General features: G+C 37.9%; 1 protein-coding gene across 3 annotated transcripts in view; it reads left to right on the plus strand.

The window, feature by feature from the left end:
- The window catches only part of HMGCLL1 (3-hydroxy-3-methylglutaryl-CoA lyase like 1), a 197,250-nt gene that overhangs the window by 95,682 nt on the left and 82,543 nt on the right, over positions 1-19,025 (plus strand). Inside the window, exons 4-5 of one of the 3 annotated variants that reach the window (XM_075554054.1) lie at positions 9,044-9,139; positions 11,040-11,188. The exons of 1 other annotated variant lie outside the window; for it this stretch is intronic. In XM_075554054.1, the coding sequence (XP_075410169.1) occupies positions 9,044-9,139; positions 11,040-11,188 (245 nt within the window). The remainder of the gene's footprint in view (positions 1-9,043; positions 9,140-11,039; positions 11,189-19,025) is intronic. One more of the 3 variants, XM_075554055.1, reaches the window with a different exon arrangement.

Consider the following 19,025-nt stretch of genomic DNA (forward strand, 5'->3'; position numbering starts at 1 on the left):
GTATTTTTCATGGTTGCTACATCACACCCTTACTGGCTCATCTCCTCGCCTAAGACCCCTCTGCAAGGGTATGTCCAGTGGCCTACAAATGGGCTTTGGGTCTCTACTCTGCACTCCCTTGCCCCCCCCCCCCATATTCGCATGTTGTTATCTCGGCAGGTCTGTCTATATAAGATAGGCTGGATGAACAATCTGGAGGAGAAAAAAACAGAACTGACAGTTCCGGGGGTACATGGAAGATGGGGAGGTGGGGGAGAAACGAAGTGGTGTTAACAAACCCAGGGACAAAGGAACAACAAGTGAACCAATTAGGTGGAGGAGGGTGTGGGAGGCATGGTAGGGCGTGATCAAGGGTAATGTAACAAAGAGGAATTGCTGAAACCCTGGTGGGAACTGAGCATGAGAGTGGGACAGGAGGAAAGTCAAGAGAAATAGAGGAAAGAGCTGGGAGACAGAGGGCATCTACAAAGGTCTAGATAAAGACATGTACATACGCAACTATATATATGAGGTGGGGAAATAGATCTATGTGCCTCTATAGGTTTAGTATTAAGGTAGCAGAAGGACATTGGGACTCTACTCAACTCCCTCAATGCAAAAATACGTTCTTCTATTAAATTGGCACTCTATGATGCTCACCTTCCTGACACAACCACTGAAGACAAAACGGGTGAATAAGCAAATGTGGTGAAGAAAGCTGATGGTGCCCAGCTATCAAAAGATATAGCATCTGGGGTCTTAAAAGCTTGAAGGTAAGCAAGCAGCCATCTAGCTCAGAAGCAACAAAGCCCACATGGAAGAAGCACACCAGCCTGTGTGATCACGAGGTGCCAAAGGGATCAGTTATCAGGCATCAAAGAACAAAAAATCATATCATTTTGTGCTCACCTCCATGATGCGATCACTGAAGACAAATGGGTGCCTAAGTAAATGTGGTGAAGAAGGCTGATGGTCCCCAGATATCAAAAGATACAGCATCTAGGGTCTTAAAGGCTTGAAGGTAAACAAGCAGCCATCTAGCTGAGAAGCAACAAAGCCCACATGGAAGAAGCACACCAGCCTGTACAATCACGAGGTGTCAAAGGGATCAGGTATCAGGCATCATCAGAACAGAAAGAGCATTCTATCAAGAATTATGGATCATGAAGACATCCCGGCCTAGTCCAACTGAAATCTATAAATCAGAAACTAATCCATAAATCTTTCTTCAGCCTCACATGCTGGTGACACAGGAAGGTGCAATGGGAAGCAGGAGGATCACAGGTGGAATCACAGGGATCCAATGTTGGTGGGAACCTGGCAGGCCACCCTTCCAGCAAGCAGGAAGGCAGGGGTGGGGCGGGGGGAGGAGAAAGAGAGAGAGAGAGAGAGAGAGAGAGAGAGAGAGAGAGAGAGAGAGAGAGAGAGAGATCTCAGAGTTCCACACTTTTATACAAAAGGTCACACTTCCAAGCCAAGCTACCACCTGACTGATAGTTTGAATCCACCCTTAGCCATTCGAATCTAGTTGACATGAAATCATCTAACTACCACATCATCTATCAAGAGCACACCACCCAAACCTGGGAACTAAAGAATAGGAAATTTGCCAATGAGTAAAACGAGTTATAGTTCATCTTCCTCTTCAAGGGATGCATCTCTGATAAGTGCCAAGTATTGTCTACTCTCTGACATCTTTGGATCCTGAGCATAATTGGCTACCATTTTGGTACTCAGTCCAACGAATAACTGCTGGGATCAAACTGGTTTGTTTTGACAGGTTAGCATGATCTCCTTCAGGCTGAGAACGACTAGAGGGCATGTGTCCAAATAAAAGTAAATCTCAGTTTCTGAGTGTTTTTAATGTTTAGGATCTCCTTTAAGAAGAAGGGGCCCTGATGGTGTAGTGGTTACGCATTGAGCTGTAATTTTAAAGATTTGGAGTTCGATACCACCAGCAGCTCTGTGGGAGAAAGACTGGGCTCTCTACTCCCATAGACAGATAGTCTCAGAAACCCACAGGTTGCTAAGCGTCAGAATTGACTCTATGGCAGTGAGTTTGGTTAGTGTGGGTCTTTAAGAAAAAGAAAAATATTATACCAAATAGGAAAATAAATAATAATTCATGAGACTAATAAATTGTTGAAAGTCAACAAATATCAAATGTATAACAAAATTTGGGGAACGATACATTTAACAATGTAAATATCTTGAGTTTACTTTGGAATACTTTTCCTCACTGTACTTTATGACTGCTTAGTTAGCATACCTGTCTGCATGTATTTCACACACAGCCAGGCTGTGTTTCAAACTTCCAGATAGCCGTATACATTTTAGGAATAGGAGACCTTCCTCCACTGGAATATTCTGTTTCACAGGTGCTACATTTAGTGGTTATCTAGCTGGACATAAAAGACACTTACCCAGCATTCAAAATGAAAACCTAATGACAAAAGTAAATGTTATAAAGCTTCTTAGTAGCAGGGAAACATTCCACATGGCAACATCCAACTCTCTCTGTAGAGTGGCCAGCTTATTGTCTCTCTATTTTCAGTGTCCGCTAATCTCTTCAGGGTATAGGATATTCTCAGTGAAGAAATTCAGGGTTCAATGTTTTAAATTTGCTCCATATTCTTTTGGAAAATAGTGAGGTTCCTCTGAATATCTAGGGCACCATCCCTTATAAGAGTGTAAATCTGCCAGGATAGCAAAAATGAGTAATCCTCTAATTGGTCCACGGGTTCTTGAAACTATTAGGTGGATTTTCAAGTCACTATTTGCATGGTAAATCAACTACCCCTTGCAAGATCATAGCCCAGCCAACTCTTTTGTGGCGGTTACAATTGCATAACTAGTAAGGCCATATGAAAGTAATCCATTGCACCAAAGTGAATTACTAGGAAACACATGGCCAATTACTCATAGAAAAACTCAAGGTCTGAATATTTTAGATCTTAGTATCCACAGTGACATAATGCCAGGTATGAAAAATGAATATTCATTGAAATGAAGAAATACTAGATCAAAAAACAAATCAATATATAGCAAAATCACTGAAAATTTGAGAAAAAGATACTATTGAACAATTTAATGGAGTTTATTTTATAATACATTTCTGGGAAGCCTATTAACTGCTTGTTTCTTCTATAAGCCAACATGTGTTCTATAAAGACATATACGTATGAGTCAGTCTTTTCTCTAGCACTGATAAAATGTTTTAATTATAATTTAGAAAAGTGAATATCCATTTAGTTATAGATGATTGATAGATCCAATTTAATAGCCGTCAATGTGTGACTGATAAACAGTGCTGTGTCCTTTTCACCATAGAATTTTGATACATTCTAATTATCTGTGATTTTCATTAGAAAGAAAGACAAAATTAAGGCACATGAATCTAAGTTGCATATTAAATATATTCTTAGTGTGAGACCACTGTTTTAATTTTCTGTGATGGGGTTCCCTCCAAAACCAGAATTGCTCTGGGTAGAGTGGAACTTTCCGAGTAAGCATTTTTCCTGCTAGGCAAGCATTAAGCAACTTATTCTGAGTTAGTGCACCCTGTGGCATTGCCTGGGAAGGTTCTCTCTGGTCACCGTGAATGTTTTCATAACAGCAGTTTTGCTCAAACCCCATACATATATATGTATGTGTATACTTCCCATTAACCAATATAATATTTTAGGATAGAAATTGCTTGTATTTCTTTTATCACTTAAAATAACTATGGAGCAAGTCACTAACATTTTAAAATAGATCAATATTCAAATTTTAAAAATATAAAAATACATTTCCAAATTCTAATTATATTTAAATATTTTGATAAATTACATAATCCTAACTGTAAATATATTTTCTTCATTGAAATGAATAAATAATCAAAACTTTTAGTTTTGATCCTTCTATCAGTTGAAAATCCTACTTTTAAAAAATTGTGGTGTTTATTGTCAATTATCCTGGTTTATTAGTGAGTTTAAGAAAAACTATTTTCTCCTACTTTGTGTATTATGCTTTATCATTGTTTCTTACTGCATTCCCTTACAAATTTACTGTAAAATTCAAATAAACTTAGATAAAATGGATGGAGACAAGGAATGTAAAGCCTCTAGTTATATTTGAGCCACAACCTTGTCTGAAGAAAATATTCAAATTGTGCACACACATATACACAAGGAGACTTTCAAAAGTTCATGGAAAATTTCCATTTTCTTTCCATTTTACTTTTTTATGAACTTTTGGAAAACTCTTTGTATATGTAACAGGAAACATTATAGTGTCTAGAAAATGATAAAATATTATCTGAGAAAATATTCTGCAAGCTGAAAAATATTTGAATATTTAAATGTATGTCACTATGATCATGGTAGAAAATGAAATCTCAGTATGATATGTTTATTCATTCTAATGCATGCGACCCTTCCCATACATTTTAAATTCTTGCATAATGTTGCAAAAATATTGTGGTTATTGGAATCCATATCAAAATGTGAATTCCTGAGAAATTGATTACCCATGGGCTGTCCTGTTTTGGTGGCTGATGGACACAGGTATCACTATTTCAAACTGTAGCCAGATGGTGAAAAAATATGTTATCAACCAAATCATGGGGTTTTTTATCATCTTAAATGAAAAGTCACAGTAAAATCTCAAAAATATGGTAAATCAAACCATATGTAGAAAGCTTTTGTTAAAATACCAAAACAAAGAATTGTAAAGGAGTAGTCCCAGTATAGTTTGAATAATAAACTGAATACATTGAAATAACACCAATATTGAAGTATAACAAACTCTGCCAAGAGAAAAAAATTAAGGAAGAATTATATCTTTAATTGAAATCTGATCTATTCATCGTAATCAAATCATATCTAATCTGGGTTTCATAAAGTTCTTTATTGTCCAAACTATGCAGAATAATATTATTATCTATTTGGTCTCATTATAATGTAGCTAATTTTTAAAAGTAACACTATTGATTAATACATTTATCATAATTTTCTAAGAGTATGCTCTATGATTATCCATATTTACAATCTAGGAATTTAGTTACTATGTTCTCTGTTCATTTTCTAGGTCTACTGATTGAATTATCTCTTGAGCAAAATAACGTGCTTTATTATATACATGTCTTCATATTGATTCAATATATTAAGTTATATGTAGAATAAAATAATTGATCACAGCCCCATATGTCATGTGTTTGTTATAGGTTAACTGTTCTCTTTGCCTTCTCAGCTCTTTATGGTGTACATTCCCAGAAATCACAGAAGCAGTTCTATCCTATCCTACCAAGCCCCAATATAGTTGCTCTCTCAACCTTTATCCTGAGTTTATACTGAGTGAATCCTACTTTATCCAAATCCGTATATTGGTAAAAGAAGTGCTGCTTTTCATTTCTATTAATATGCCAAATGTATTAGTCTGGGTACTGGAGAGAAACAAATCCACAGAAACTCATGTATAAGAGAGGGTTTTATATAAAGGGTAAGTGCTCATCAAGTAAATATCCCAACCCCGTGCTGCCCAAGCTCACAAGTCCAACCTTAACCCATTTAACCCATATGTCCAACATCAATACACAAAGTCCTCCTCCATCTCACAAAACACACACTATGATGCCAACTACAGGGGGAAAGCCGAGTTAGTGAATGTGTAAGCATCTCAGCGCTGGCAGGGGTCTCCACATGGCTGTTCCAGCACCAGGACTACATCAGGGTAGGTCCATGTGGCTTCTCCTCAGGGATGTCTTGCAGGAAGTGAGCCTTGTCTGTTGAAGCAGGGAACTGGCTAAGGCAGCTGCATCCTAGTCTGACCATCACAAAGCAAGAGACCCGAGAACTAGAAAGGCGAGACTCACAGAGCCATTATCCCTCCGCTCTTCAATTAACCCCACATGTGTTTATCAGCCAGGTTGGCACAATAACTAACTCACCAAATAAAAGTGTCTAAAATTTAAACATCTATTTAAGAAAGACTCAAAATGTTTGTAGAAAATTCCATCATCTTACAATTTCATTTGCTCCTGAACTTTTGGTTTTGTTCCTAGTTAGACTTAAACATTAATATTATTGTTTAAGATTTTTCTCTATTAAGAGAGTGTTGTTTTAGGTTTCACTACAATGTTCTAAGATGCTCGATTACTTTGGTTATTTTTATGCTTGAAATTAGGATTGGGTGACTTAATTTGCCGGTTGTAATTTGTGTGTCCATATGTGCTTGTGCATATGGGTTTGTGTGTAAGCTGGAGAGAGATTTCAGCCTGCCAGAAAAATTACATAAGTCAACATGTTAGAAGACAAGAGTGTAACTTGCATCACCCATAAAAGTAAAGCTAAGTGCTGTGGTTAACTCAATTAACATTGCACGTGTGGACATGTTAAATATTTCCATAAGGATCCCATGAAATAGTGGGGATTACATTTTTGCATAAAATCTATTATTCTTGTACTACTAGACACTCCTTCCTACTGGAAGAGTGATTTTTGGTGGAAGGGTGATTTTTGGTGGACTTTTGAGTGTTATTTCTATACCGTTCTCTTTCACAAACTGGATTCTCACAATTGCCTAAACTATTTTCATTCTTCTTAGAGTACATTTTGCATAGCCCAGATTAATCTTCATAAAATATTTAGCCAAATCGTCTGCTAATTCAACATCCATTTCCCATGACTTTCCATTGTCTTCAAGATTTAGACCAACCTGAATCTAACTCAAAGACTCTATCACTCTTCACTTATAGCCTGATTCTTCTTAATTCACCAATAAATTTCCAGATAATGTATTAGTACTTTTTCAACTGTGTCTCCTTTCTTTCAAAGCCTACCCATTTTTCAAGGTCCCAGTTTTTATGATTGGATAATGAATGACCTCATAGCTTCTCACACTTAAAGTCTTCAAGTTGATTCCAAATCACAGGGGCCCTACAAAGGCAGAATAGGACTATCCCCTTGGGGTCTGAGGCTGTACATTTTTATGGGAGCCCTTAGAGCTCAGTGGTGTAAATAACCACTTGTTATGCTCATAGAGTCTTTGGTCAGAAATGTGAACAGTTCACAAGAGGACGGTGTGTGTATGATCCGTAATATTTGGGACCTTGGCTGTGTTGCTTGAATTCGGAAGGCTAAAGTCATCTGAATGTAGCCCTGACGGCACAAAGATGAAGCACGCAGATGCTACCCCACAAGCTGTCACCTCAAACCCACCAGGCAATCCATTCCCCCAGACATGAAGGCACAGCAAAGCAGATGGTGCTTCTACTCTGTCCGCGGGATCCCTGTTGGTAGGAACGGAACCAGTGGCATGGAACAACAGCGATACAGGCTGTTATAGGCCACGTCAACCCTTCTATAGTCTGGCGTTTTATAGACTATGCTCTCACTGAAGAACAATGCACCATTTGTTTCTTATTTATTGACCTGGTCAGTTTTGAAAGACCGTTCCAGGAAAGGTGACATTACGTGAAATGGAGTCTGAGCTCATCAGATCACAAACTGAAATAGATCTCATCACCAGCGAACTGCCCAACTGCATCATTGATGAACAGCTGAATCTTATTTTGTTTGTTTTTAATTAAAAGATAATTTTAGTGAGGGCTCTTACAGTTCTTAAAACACTCCATACATCAGTTTTATCAAGCATATGTGTATATATTTTGCCAACATCATTTTCTAGATATTTACTTTCTATTGAACCCTTGATATCAGCTCCTCTTTTTTCCCTCCCTCCCACTCTCCACCCTTGTGACCCCTTAATAAATCATAAATTATTTTTATTTTCATATCTTATACCAACTGCTGGCTCCCTTTCCCCACAGTTTCTGTTGTTTATCCCCCTGGAGGAGGGGTGGGGGTGGTTATATGTTGATTGCGATCAGTTCCCCTTTCCTCTCCTCCCTCCCCTCCCCTTCTGGTATCACTACTTACATTCCTGTTCCTGGATGCCAAGTGTCTTGAGCTCTTATCTCTTACCTGTACCTCTGCAGATGCTCCCGTCTAGCGCAGTGAAAGGCAGGACTGGGGTCATGATAGTTCGGGGTGAGGAAGTCTCAAGGAACCAGCGGAGTACTGTGTTTCATGGGTGCATCATGTTTTAAACAACTCCCAAACTCCTGCTTCGCACCTTCACACTCGTCACCACCACTTATGTGCACATTTGAGGATTTTGTTTCGGTGTATTCTTTTCCCATGCTTATGTGTACATTTCTTAATTATTATTTCTGTCTTTACAATGTCTGCCATACTTTATTGTTTATAAATACATAATAGTTTCATGTGTATGCCATTAAAAATTGTTCTATGTGACTTGATTAGGAATTTTCAGTTTAAGAGGCTGATTTCTAGACTTTCTGGGAATCTGGTAAACTTCATATTTTAATTCCTAGTTTTACTTTGGATTCTTATAAATAGATGGTCAAAATAAAGACGACAGGTAGTTTGCATATTTTGGTGCTTGTTCATGTGCATTATGAGACTAGATGGCAAGGGCTCCTGTGGTAGCTGTATCGAAAGCTAAATATTCTAAAAATTTGTACTTGACATATAGCATGCTAAAATCTCAGACTTGTTAAATCATTAAGTGGAAGAATGTAATATGTATTTTTCTAAGAATTATAAATTTTCATATACTCAAAATTATTGGTAGCCTAATTTAGATATAGCAATTTTATGTGGAAATAAAATAGTATATTGACTTTTGAACTTTTGCTGATTTCAGAAATATTCAAGGCTTGGGTCACAAAATGAGGATAAGAGAATGAATATTTGTCAATTAAAATAATATTGTTTTAATCTTCCTTCTTTCTAGAATTCCTTGTTTAATTACATCCTGTTATATGTATAAATTAAATTCAAATCTAATTATGGTATTTCTATGACAGTGAGTCAATGGCCCCTAACATTGACACTGAGAATTACTTTTCCTTCTGCTATATTGGTATAGTTTTATTGCAAACATTAATTTATAGAATGAAAGTGTGCATTTAATTTAGCATAAATGGAAATTAAAAATAATTATTGATAGTTACATATTTATATGTAAACAGCTTATGTATATCTATTATGCATTTAAGATGGCAGATCACACTGAAGTGATGAGAGGCATTCGTCAATATCCAGGAGTTCGGTACCCTGTCCTGACTCCTAATCTTCAGGGTTTTCACCGTGCTGTAAGTCTGTATGAGTTTTTTCTAAAATATATATTCCTCTGACTATTTTGAGAATATGCAAAAAGTTACAAAAGTGCTGTATGTAGCTCATTTGTTGTCCCACACAACTCCTATGCTAATATGCTATCATAGACATGGGGATACATCACCCTGTGCCCCAAACTTGGGGACAAATATATTTCACATAAATGCCTTATCCAGTTTATATTGTCCAGGATTCAAAACTTAAAAATAATTATTTCTGTTGATAAAATTCTTTAGAATGTGTGCTTCCCTGATAATTCTGGAATGCTGATGGTAAATCAAACCCCTTTCAATAGGATGCTATAATTATTATCACTGAGCTGGATAATTATTTCTGTCAACTTTTTCCCTGTTAATTTTTGTCTTGTTATTTTCTCCTTCTTTGTGAGGCTAATCACTGGTATTGTATCCAATGCAATATTTTCCAATTTTTCTCCTGGCATATTTCTTTCCAATATAATGCGTACACACCTTTACAAAAGGAATCCGTGCAATTTTGAGAACACGCTTGTCTCATGCTTGTATAGTTTTACTATAGTTGTTCAATGAAAGGTATTTCTGGTATTGATGGATTTCACTTTTCCACTTCTGGATATGAAACTGGGTTTCAAATAGTTGAATCTTGTGGGAGCTAGATGGTATATATTACTTCTTAATAAGTCTTATGAAAATTCTTTCCAGTTTTTTTCTTTTGTTCAACTTTATATCATTTTTTATTGCTTCAGAAAGAATGTTAATATTAAAAGATGTTAATCTTTCATTCATTTCATTCCCAACAAAGTAGAGAATATTTCCACCTTTGGAAAGATCCTGGCTGAGAAAGCACCTTCAGAATAAGTTAGAAGGATAAGATATGAAATAGAACAAAGGTTGTCTTGGGATCAGAGAAGCGTGTGCTCTGAACATGGCACCAAAACTTTTGTTTAGCTATGTGACATGGGACCACATATTTAGTCTCTTATAGTCACTAAAATGTGCATAATAATGTATGGTTTACAAGATCGTCAGTTTGAAATAATACAGTAGTATCGGCACATAGCAGCTGTTGAATAATTTAGCTTTTTGTTGTTTTAGTGATTGAAATTTAATTTGAACAGAGGAGCAAAACGCAATATTTCTAACTGTTCAAGGGAAGATAATAGAATAACTTTTTTTACCTTTAGTTAATTACGAAGAAGGACAACAGAGAGAGGATGGAACCTTGGCAGAGTAGTGGAGACAAATTAACAGGAACAGAAGGTCCTAATCTGCATCTGGAAAACTAAGAAGGGTGACCGTGGAGAAGCTCGTGGGAAGGAGTATAGAAGGCAAGGGGAACAAAAGAGAATGTGGATCAGGTTTATATTGGGAATCTAAAGACAGACAGTGGTGTTATAGAGAGACTCACAGGAGCATGGCTCCAGCAACCAAGCTATGGCACGACATAAGTTGGGCTGAGACACAGAAAACATTGGACAAAAGCTGAATGAAAACTGGGAGAAACTTTTGTTGAGTGGTGAGAGTGGAAAAAAAGGCAGGAAAAATTCACAATCCTCTGTTTCAATAACTGCTTAGAAAATAATGCTTTTCATAAAATTTAAGAGGTTTTATTGGGTATTTCCCATAATTAGGATAAAAGTATTTATGAAGTGAGCGTGCAATTTAGGAAAGGCAAAATGAAACTGGAACAGCATCAATGGATTTTCCATGCCTGATAGATGTATGAGGATTGAAATTTGTGGAATCATTCTGTTATGGTAAAACATTTTACAATTCAAAAGGCTGCATGTGGGGGGATGCAAGGAACCTCACTGTAAATCCTACAGCAAATGATAAAGAATTCAAATATTATTTATGTTTTAAAACAATGATTTGTTTTTCAATTCTATTTTTCCAGGTTGCTGCAGGAGCCACAGAGATAGCCGTGTTTGGTGCTGCATCTGAATCCTTTAGTAAGAGGAATATTAACTGTTCCATCGAAGAAAGCATGGAGAAGTTTGAGGAGGTCGTCAAGTCTGCAAAGCATATGGGTCTCCCAGCACGAGGGTACCTCAGACATCCAACACATGATTTCTATTTTTTTTACAGATATTGTTAAAAATTGATTGCTAAATAGTGACACAGTCTTTCTCCAGTAACAATGAGACAAGACCGCACGGGTTTGCTGGGCTCAAACATAACCGTTGTGAGGCTGGCATAGACTGGCATGAGGCTGGCATGTTTCCTGTTGCTGTCCATAGAGTCACTATGAGTTGAACTGACTCATGGGCGGCAAACCACAACCATCTTTTTTGATCAGGGCCATTTGCATTTTCACATCCTATTAATCAATTAATGATTGTTAGAGTGTCTCGGACTTGTCCCATGCACAATGTAGTTGAGGTAAGAGAAGTTAGAATGCAGCATTGACATTATTAACTATTTCATTAACTCCCAAGGATCCAAATGCAGTTTCTTTTTATCTCAGCCTTACTGTAAGCCTATGGGAGCTTTCCGTTGAATGTTGCCTGTCATCGTTTTCAAGGTTTTTTATTTATTATTTTTAAGAAGGGTAACTTTTTATTCCATGAATATTTCATGCAGATTCTCAACAGACAATATAACACATGAAAGTGTGCTCTTGATTTGCATGGGATGTTAGACCGATCGATTCTCCCCAACCCTGACCCATAGAACTGTAGAGAACACTGAGGAGAAATCCATCCAAATGCTCTGGAAGAGATATGAAAATTGCTGTGCGTGTCTTCACCCTGTCTATTTGTGTTACACTATTTGCGTAAGCGCAGGTGTGTTTGCGATGCCCGGCCCGGCCTCTTGTCCAAATTGCACTGCGCTGGTCTGAACTGTCACTTCTTTAGCGTAGAACGCTCACATTGCAGGACATGGCAGAAAACAAGTCGATTGGCTCCTAATCCACACACCCAGTAGTCCCCCGACACCAGAGTAGAAAGGGGACGTCAGCCTGGGGGCCTGCAGGTGGCGATCTTGTGATTCTGCTTCCCAGCTCATTCTTTTGGGCTTTTCTGGGGGTGCTTCGGTTGCGGTTGCGCTTTGTTGTCAAATTGGCTTCAACTGATTGGACACCTTGTGCAACAAAACAAAACGCGCCGGGCCCGGGGCCATTTTCACAACTGTTGTTATGATCGAGCCCCCTGTGGCAACCGCTGGGAATTTGAGTACCGTCTAACCTTCCAGTAGTGCTTGTGTGTTGGTCCGCTAGCAGCGAGGACGCGGTTCAGTCCACTAGCCACTCCGTAGGAGACAGACAAGGCGCTCTACTTCCGTAAAGCAGTCGGGTCTCGGAAACCCATGTCCTGTCAGGTCACTATGAGTCACAATCAATTGACCAGCAGTGAGTTCCATTTGGATTTCTAATGTCAGAGTTCCGTCTTCTAAAACAGTGTTGGGCCTTATTCTGCTGTGGTCTATGGGGGTGTTCATTGATTGGTCCTTGGAGAAAATCACCAGGCCTTTTTTCCTAGTGTGCTTTAGGCTAGAAGCTCCAATGCAAGTTGTCCACTATGGTGACCTGATGCAGGTTTCTAGCTTCCATAGCACATCATAGCACATATAAACTTTCACCGGAGGTGAGAGTCGTAGGAGGCAATCACATGAAAATCAATGAAAAGTCAGAGTAGTGGTGAGTAGAAGTGGAAAAACATTGATGGTTCTTATCAGCATTGAGAGACATGAAGGAGTTTCAAAATCTGCAATGGAAGGAATCCCACGATCTTTTAATTCTAATTTTTCCATGAATTTTGAGACACTCCTTGTGTAGAGGGAGGGTGAAGACAGAAATCCCACTTTGGTTTTTGCCTGCCTGCAGTACTATTGGTCACAGCACCCTTGAATGATTTGGTGTCAGGAAACCATTTTATCTTATTATAAAATATGAAGATGTGATAAACATCCTTTGTCTTTTTAATAAGTTAAAATGCAGAATGTTAATAAGAGAAGGTTGAGTACTGGAAATAAAGCTAGAAGCAGTTGGTCATTGTTTTGGTTAAGGCAAGCAAAGTTCAGAGGGACTGAACAAAATGCATCGGTTGCTTAGAAAGGCACACAGGTGCGATTTTGAGAATGAGCATTAGGATAGGCTTGAAATGGGTTGACTAGAGGATGTGCAGAGTCAGAGCTAGACATATGAAGCTGACTTTTTACGATTTTAAAATTCCATATGGCGTTTTCCTCTGCTTTTAGTTACTTTCTAACATGATTTTAACAAAAGATGCATCTCACATAAAGAACTTTCAAGAATATAAAAACCAAAACAGTGTGTTCTCAAAGACAGAAAAAAGAGGATTTTCAATTAGTACGCAACATGTCTAGTACATAAAAAAGGCAGCTCACTGCCAGTGAGTCCTTGCCAACTCATAACACCTCTATAATACACACCGCCTCTCAAAAACGAACGATGCACTTCAGGTTTCCAAATCCCAGCTATTTGAAGGAGAATTGTCCTTTAAAAGACAGGGGAAATGGAAATATATTTTAACACAAGTTTCCATGTGGGCTGTAGATTTTTAAGCAATTCTCACCGACATATTGAGGAGCTAAGTAAGTGTCCTGAGCACCTGACCCTTCAAATCAGACAGTGTTTGCTTTGGGGGTTTGTTTCCCTGCTCCAAGACAGACCTAAAGATCAATCAGAGGAAGGCAGCTTTGATCATCTTTTTGTGGTTAAGTACCTTTGAGTTTTGGCACTCAAGAGAGACTGTGAACCTGCAGAACGCCCCCCAGAAGGTTTGCCCCTTTCTCTCAATGCCAGGCTTTCGTGGACGCAAATTGGCAGCCCTTTCTTCTGCGCAGCCAGCGGGGTAGATGCCGTAGTGTCCGAGCACCTTTCCCTTGTGCCACCACGCTCTCTTAACGCAGCCCTCTCTATGAAGCAGAGGAGTGGATTGAGCACATCCAATTAACCGAACTGTTTTCTTTTCCACCAAGTCTTCCTCATGGTGATCTAACGTGTTTAGGTCTGTGCTCTTTGGGCTTTCAACGGTGGCATTTTGGGGAGTAGGTCACTAGACCTTTCTTCCTAGGTGGTCTGAGAGTGGACTCAAACCTCCAACCTATAGGCCCGCAGTTCCGCCTATTAACAGTTTGTACCTTTCCACTCAAACATTCTCATTAGAGTTAATTAGAAATTCTAAATTCCTCTTTAAGATCTATGGCTGAGCCCATCATTGTAATGATAGGACACAATTTCTAGGCATGTCACCTGTTAAAAAGCCAGATGTGGGTCAGCAGGTTGTCATGTCTAAGTACATAGCGGACAAGACGTCACCCATAGGAAAACCAAATCTTCAAAGTACAGTGGGGTCCTTAAGTTATACTGTGTGCACTTGTCATTTTTAAGTTTATCTTTGCTGCTGATTTTATTTACTTGGAGTACATTTCCCAATTTTCTGAAGTATGATTCCATATATATGAATTTATCACATTTGAAAACTATTCTTGTCCTCTCGTACAATCTTACAGAGGTTTCACTTCATTTTTATTTTACTAGCAATTTAGATTTTAGGTTCTCATTATTATAAGTCATAGACTTTGGGTGCTTGTATCAGAAAAAGTCCATGCTCAATTACTGGGAACCGCAGCAGATGCCTCGTCATGGCTTACTATGGCAACAGCTGCATCAACATATACTTTATCATCATCCAGCAAATTTATGTTGTCAGCTGTAAGATTTAAAGGCCGTAAGGCATTATCGTTTATACCTTATGCCCACTAAAATCATTATAAAATGTAAACATTCATATCATCTAAATAGTTGCTTTTATTACACCATAAAAATTATGATTTGCTTCCTCCCTCTTATCCAGTGTAGACATGCAGGCACACAGTCACATACACATACCCACATGCATGTGTATTTTTGTATTTACTCTGTACTTTTACATAACATCTGGGACACATTCTGGAAAGATACTATGCCAAATCAATGACATAAAATGCAGAGTCAGCTAACTATTCCTGTTTATACACTGTATGTGAATGAGTAATGCAATGTCTACATTTTGGACTTAGTTACTTAAAATGCACATCACATGACCTTTGGGGGGGAAATCTAGGTTATTTTTTATAACATCTCTATATTAGAACAGTTAAGAAGACGAAGAAAAATAAAAAGCATATGATAAATCTAAGTATTCCCTATTCTGTTATCAATGCCCTTTTGGTTTAAAAGAAATTCTTCTTGGATTTTTGAGAATTTTTCAGAATTTAAATGCTTTCAGATAGGCAGTAGTTCTCTATTGTGTCAAATAATAAATCCAGGCTATAAAGGCTATCTGAGTATCAACTTCTCTATCATGAAGTCACATGAATCACATACCCACTTTTTTGTGTGGTGATTAATTTTAGATAAAAGCTCTCACTAAGATTTTGTTAAGAAACTTATACATGGTAAGGCATCATGCAAAAAAAAAAGATATAAGTGTGTGTATGTATGTGTATATATGTGTATATGTATATATGTATGTATATATGTATATATATATCATATTAAATGAAGGGGGAAGTGCAGAGTGGAGACCCAAGGCCCAAGTGTCGACCAACGGAGATCCCCTCATAGAGGGGTTTAGGAGAGGAGATGGGTTAATTAGGGTGTGAGGTAGTATCGATGAAGAACACAGCTTTCCTCCGGATCCTGGATGCTTCCTCCCCCCAACTACCATGATCCGAATTCTACCTTGCAGGGCTGGATAGGACAGAGGCTGTACACTGGTGCATATGAGGGTTGGAGGTACAGGGAATCCAGGGTGGATGATACCTTCAGGACCAAGGTGTGAGGGACGATGCTGGGAGAGTGGAGGGCGAGTGGGTTGGAAAGGGGGAACTGATTACAAGGATCCACATGTGACCTCTTCCCTGGGAGAGGGACAGCAGAGAAGGGGGGAAGGGAGACTCCGGATAGGGCAAGATATGACAAAACAACGATGTATAAATTACCAAGGGCATATGAGGGAGGGGGGAATGGGGAGGGAGAGGGAAAAAAAAAAGAGGACCTGATGCAAGGGGCTTAAGTGGAGAGCAAATGCCTTGAGAATGATTGGGGCAGGGAATGTATGGATGTGCTTTATACAGTTGATGTATGTATATGTGTGGATTGTGGTAAGAGTTGTATGAGTCCCTAATAAAATATAAAAGAAAAAAAGAGAAAAAAATGATTAGGGCAAAGACTGTACAGATGTGCTTTATACAATTGATGTATGTATATATATGAACTGTGAAAAGAATTGTATGAGCCCCAATAAATTGTTAAAATTAAAAATAAATAAATAAATAAATAAAAAAAAAAAAAAAAAAAAAGAAACTTATACATGGATAGTAAAAATTTATAAAATTAAGAGGTATAAACCATGAAAACCTAGTTAGAAAACATTAAGGGTTTTGGTTCACATTTAAATAAATTTTCACTATATATATTTTATAAAAATGAATAACTAATTTTGGAGGCTAATTATGCATCAAATGATACTAGGGTTAAAAGTTTAAACCTTGACATAATTAAGCAAAAGTAACTTCCATGATTTATACTTGCTGACCTTGTGAATTTATAATATTCAGTTACAAATAAATATCTAACAATAAAACTCCCAGAAAAAAGGAGTAAAGATGCAAAGTAACTAGAATCCCAAATAAAAGGTACATTCACATGAAACTCATTTGAGAAGCATGGGTTACTGTCAGAATCAGAGAGACAGATAAATGAAGTCTACGATTATGTTTCACTTTACTCATAACTTTTGAAATAAAGTTTGATGAATATTTATTTATATTTAGGGGATTTTAGAGGTCAGAGAGAAAATGTTTTCATAGAGATGTTTTCATAGAGAAAAACATTAACATTCCCATTTTACCCACTTCTTTATTTACTAACACTCTCACCATTTGCTTTTTTCTTATTTAAAACCAGTGAAAATCTAACGTGGCTTCAAATTCTTCCAAGAACATTGTCTCATATATTCATGAACATTTTCTTTGAATAAAGGCTCTAAACATCTAAAAGAAAAGAAAACTCAACTCGGTGCCACCTAGTGGATTCTGACTCATAGGTGCCCTTTAGGAAGAGGTAGAGCTCCGGCAAGGTTTCACACCTGTACCTTTTTACAAGCGTAGAAAACCTCTTTTCCTCCTGGTTTGAGGAGTTCATCCAGTGCGTAATGACTTTGGGTCTGGCATCTTCATCGTTTTAAGTCTTTACAATGGCAGTCTTCTTCACTGCCATGAAGTAAGGGCACCTTCGTCCCCTCCTAATGGTCATCTTTCCCTTGAGAAATGATTTTCCCTTGGAGACAAGATTTACAATGCAACCTATTTATTCAACCTGCTTGGTAAGTTAATCAACTATCTTGGTCACGTTGCGCTTATTTATTGCTTGTGAACGTCATGCAAATTGCCGTCATTGATGCTGCTTCCTTTAGAAAATAGGGGGCTAATTAAGAGAGGTAGAAACACCTCCTAATTTAGGCTTCTGATTGTTAATACACAGTGGTTAGCAGGTGGTGTTTCTTATGTTGGAAATATCAAGTGATTTATTTTGATTACCTGTCCCTATGGAATCTATTTGCAGATATGGGACCATCTTCTTATAAATAGGTAACTTCCTAAGCACCTTTCTGAGTCATATTATTAAACTGAGGCATGTACATTAGCCTCGGAGAGCAATTCAAGTCATCATTTACCAAAATGTGGTACATAATACTCTAAAACTGAGACATCTGTTAAAGCTATTTTCTTTCCATATGGTTTGTTTGGGGGTCATACTTTTTAAACCTCACATATTATTCTAGCAATGCTATGTGCCAGAATAGCATACACCCCAAATGGTTAATATGTGTCAGTGATGTGTAGTCATCTAAATAGCATTCACGTAAGAGCTTTGAGGGAGGGAATGTGTTTTGTCAATTCCCGAGAAATTAGCAAGAAGACTGCTTTAAGATGGAGCGTTTCCCTGCTCTGGCCTCCCGTGGCAGGTCAATAGTATTATTTTAATTTATAGATGGAATTTCAATACATTTAAAGTGTTCCTATTTGTGAATTCAGGACAGCATTTGCTTGAAAAGTATATGATCTTTGTACATCTAGACATTTATAATAATGATTTTTCTTATAGCACATCTTTTACACACTTCCAGAGTAAAACAAGCATTGCATGGCAAAGGATGGACGGGGGGGAAATAGTTCAGAAATCCTGAAGTAGTGTGTGAAATTATGTTTTAACTGACTTGATTTTTTCCATGATACTTCAATGTATAGAATACTGAGTTTTGGATACTCATAAATGACATCAGCATTGCATCAAAAATGAATTCAAAAAAAGATGTAAGCATTGAGATAGCCGGGCTTTCAGCTTTACCTTAAATCATAGCTACCCAGAACTTCTCGAAGTGTTATTCCACATGTCCAGTGATATTAGATTCAAATAAAGGCACCGTGGTGAGAGAGGAGAGCGCACATTTGGAAAGTTTCAGACATGGACTAAACAAGACTGAGCAGGTACTCTAAATATAAAACTTCTTCGAGCTAGGCCAGGAGGAAAGCCACGTTAGGCCAGTTTTCCAAAATTACTTGTGTGTTAGTGAAGTGAATGGCAATGGAAGTGGCTATATGTGACCTCCTTTGGCCTCTCTATTGCCAGGAGTCAGGGGTCAAATAAGCCTCCTTGGCCCCTCCTCTTTCACTTACAGGTGCCAGGAATTTAAATCAATCCATAACAGCATGTTTCAAAAACAGATCAATAGAAATGAGACATAGGTAAAGATAATTTGAAAACCTATCTGTAACCTGTCTCCATCTAGGTTGATGCTTCTCCCTGTATCCCATCTGGCATTTGGAGTGGATGTCTCAGGTTGACAGTGATACTGTATTAGAAAGTTTG

This window comes from Tenrec ecaudatus, chromosome 7 (assembly GCF_050624435.1).
Source record: "Tenrec ecaudatus isolate mTenEca1 chromosome 7, mTenEca1.hap1, whole genome shotgun sequence".
NCBI classification, from domain to species: Eukaryota; Metazoa; Chordata; class Mammalia; order Afrosoricida; family Tenrecidae; genus Tenrec; species Tenrec ecaudatus.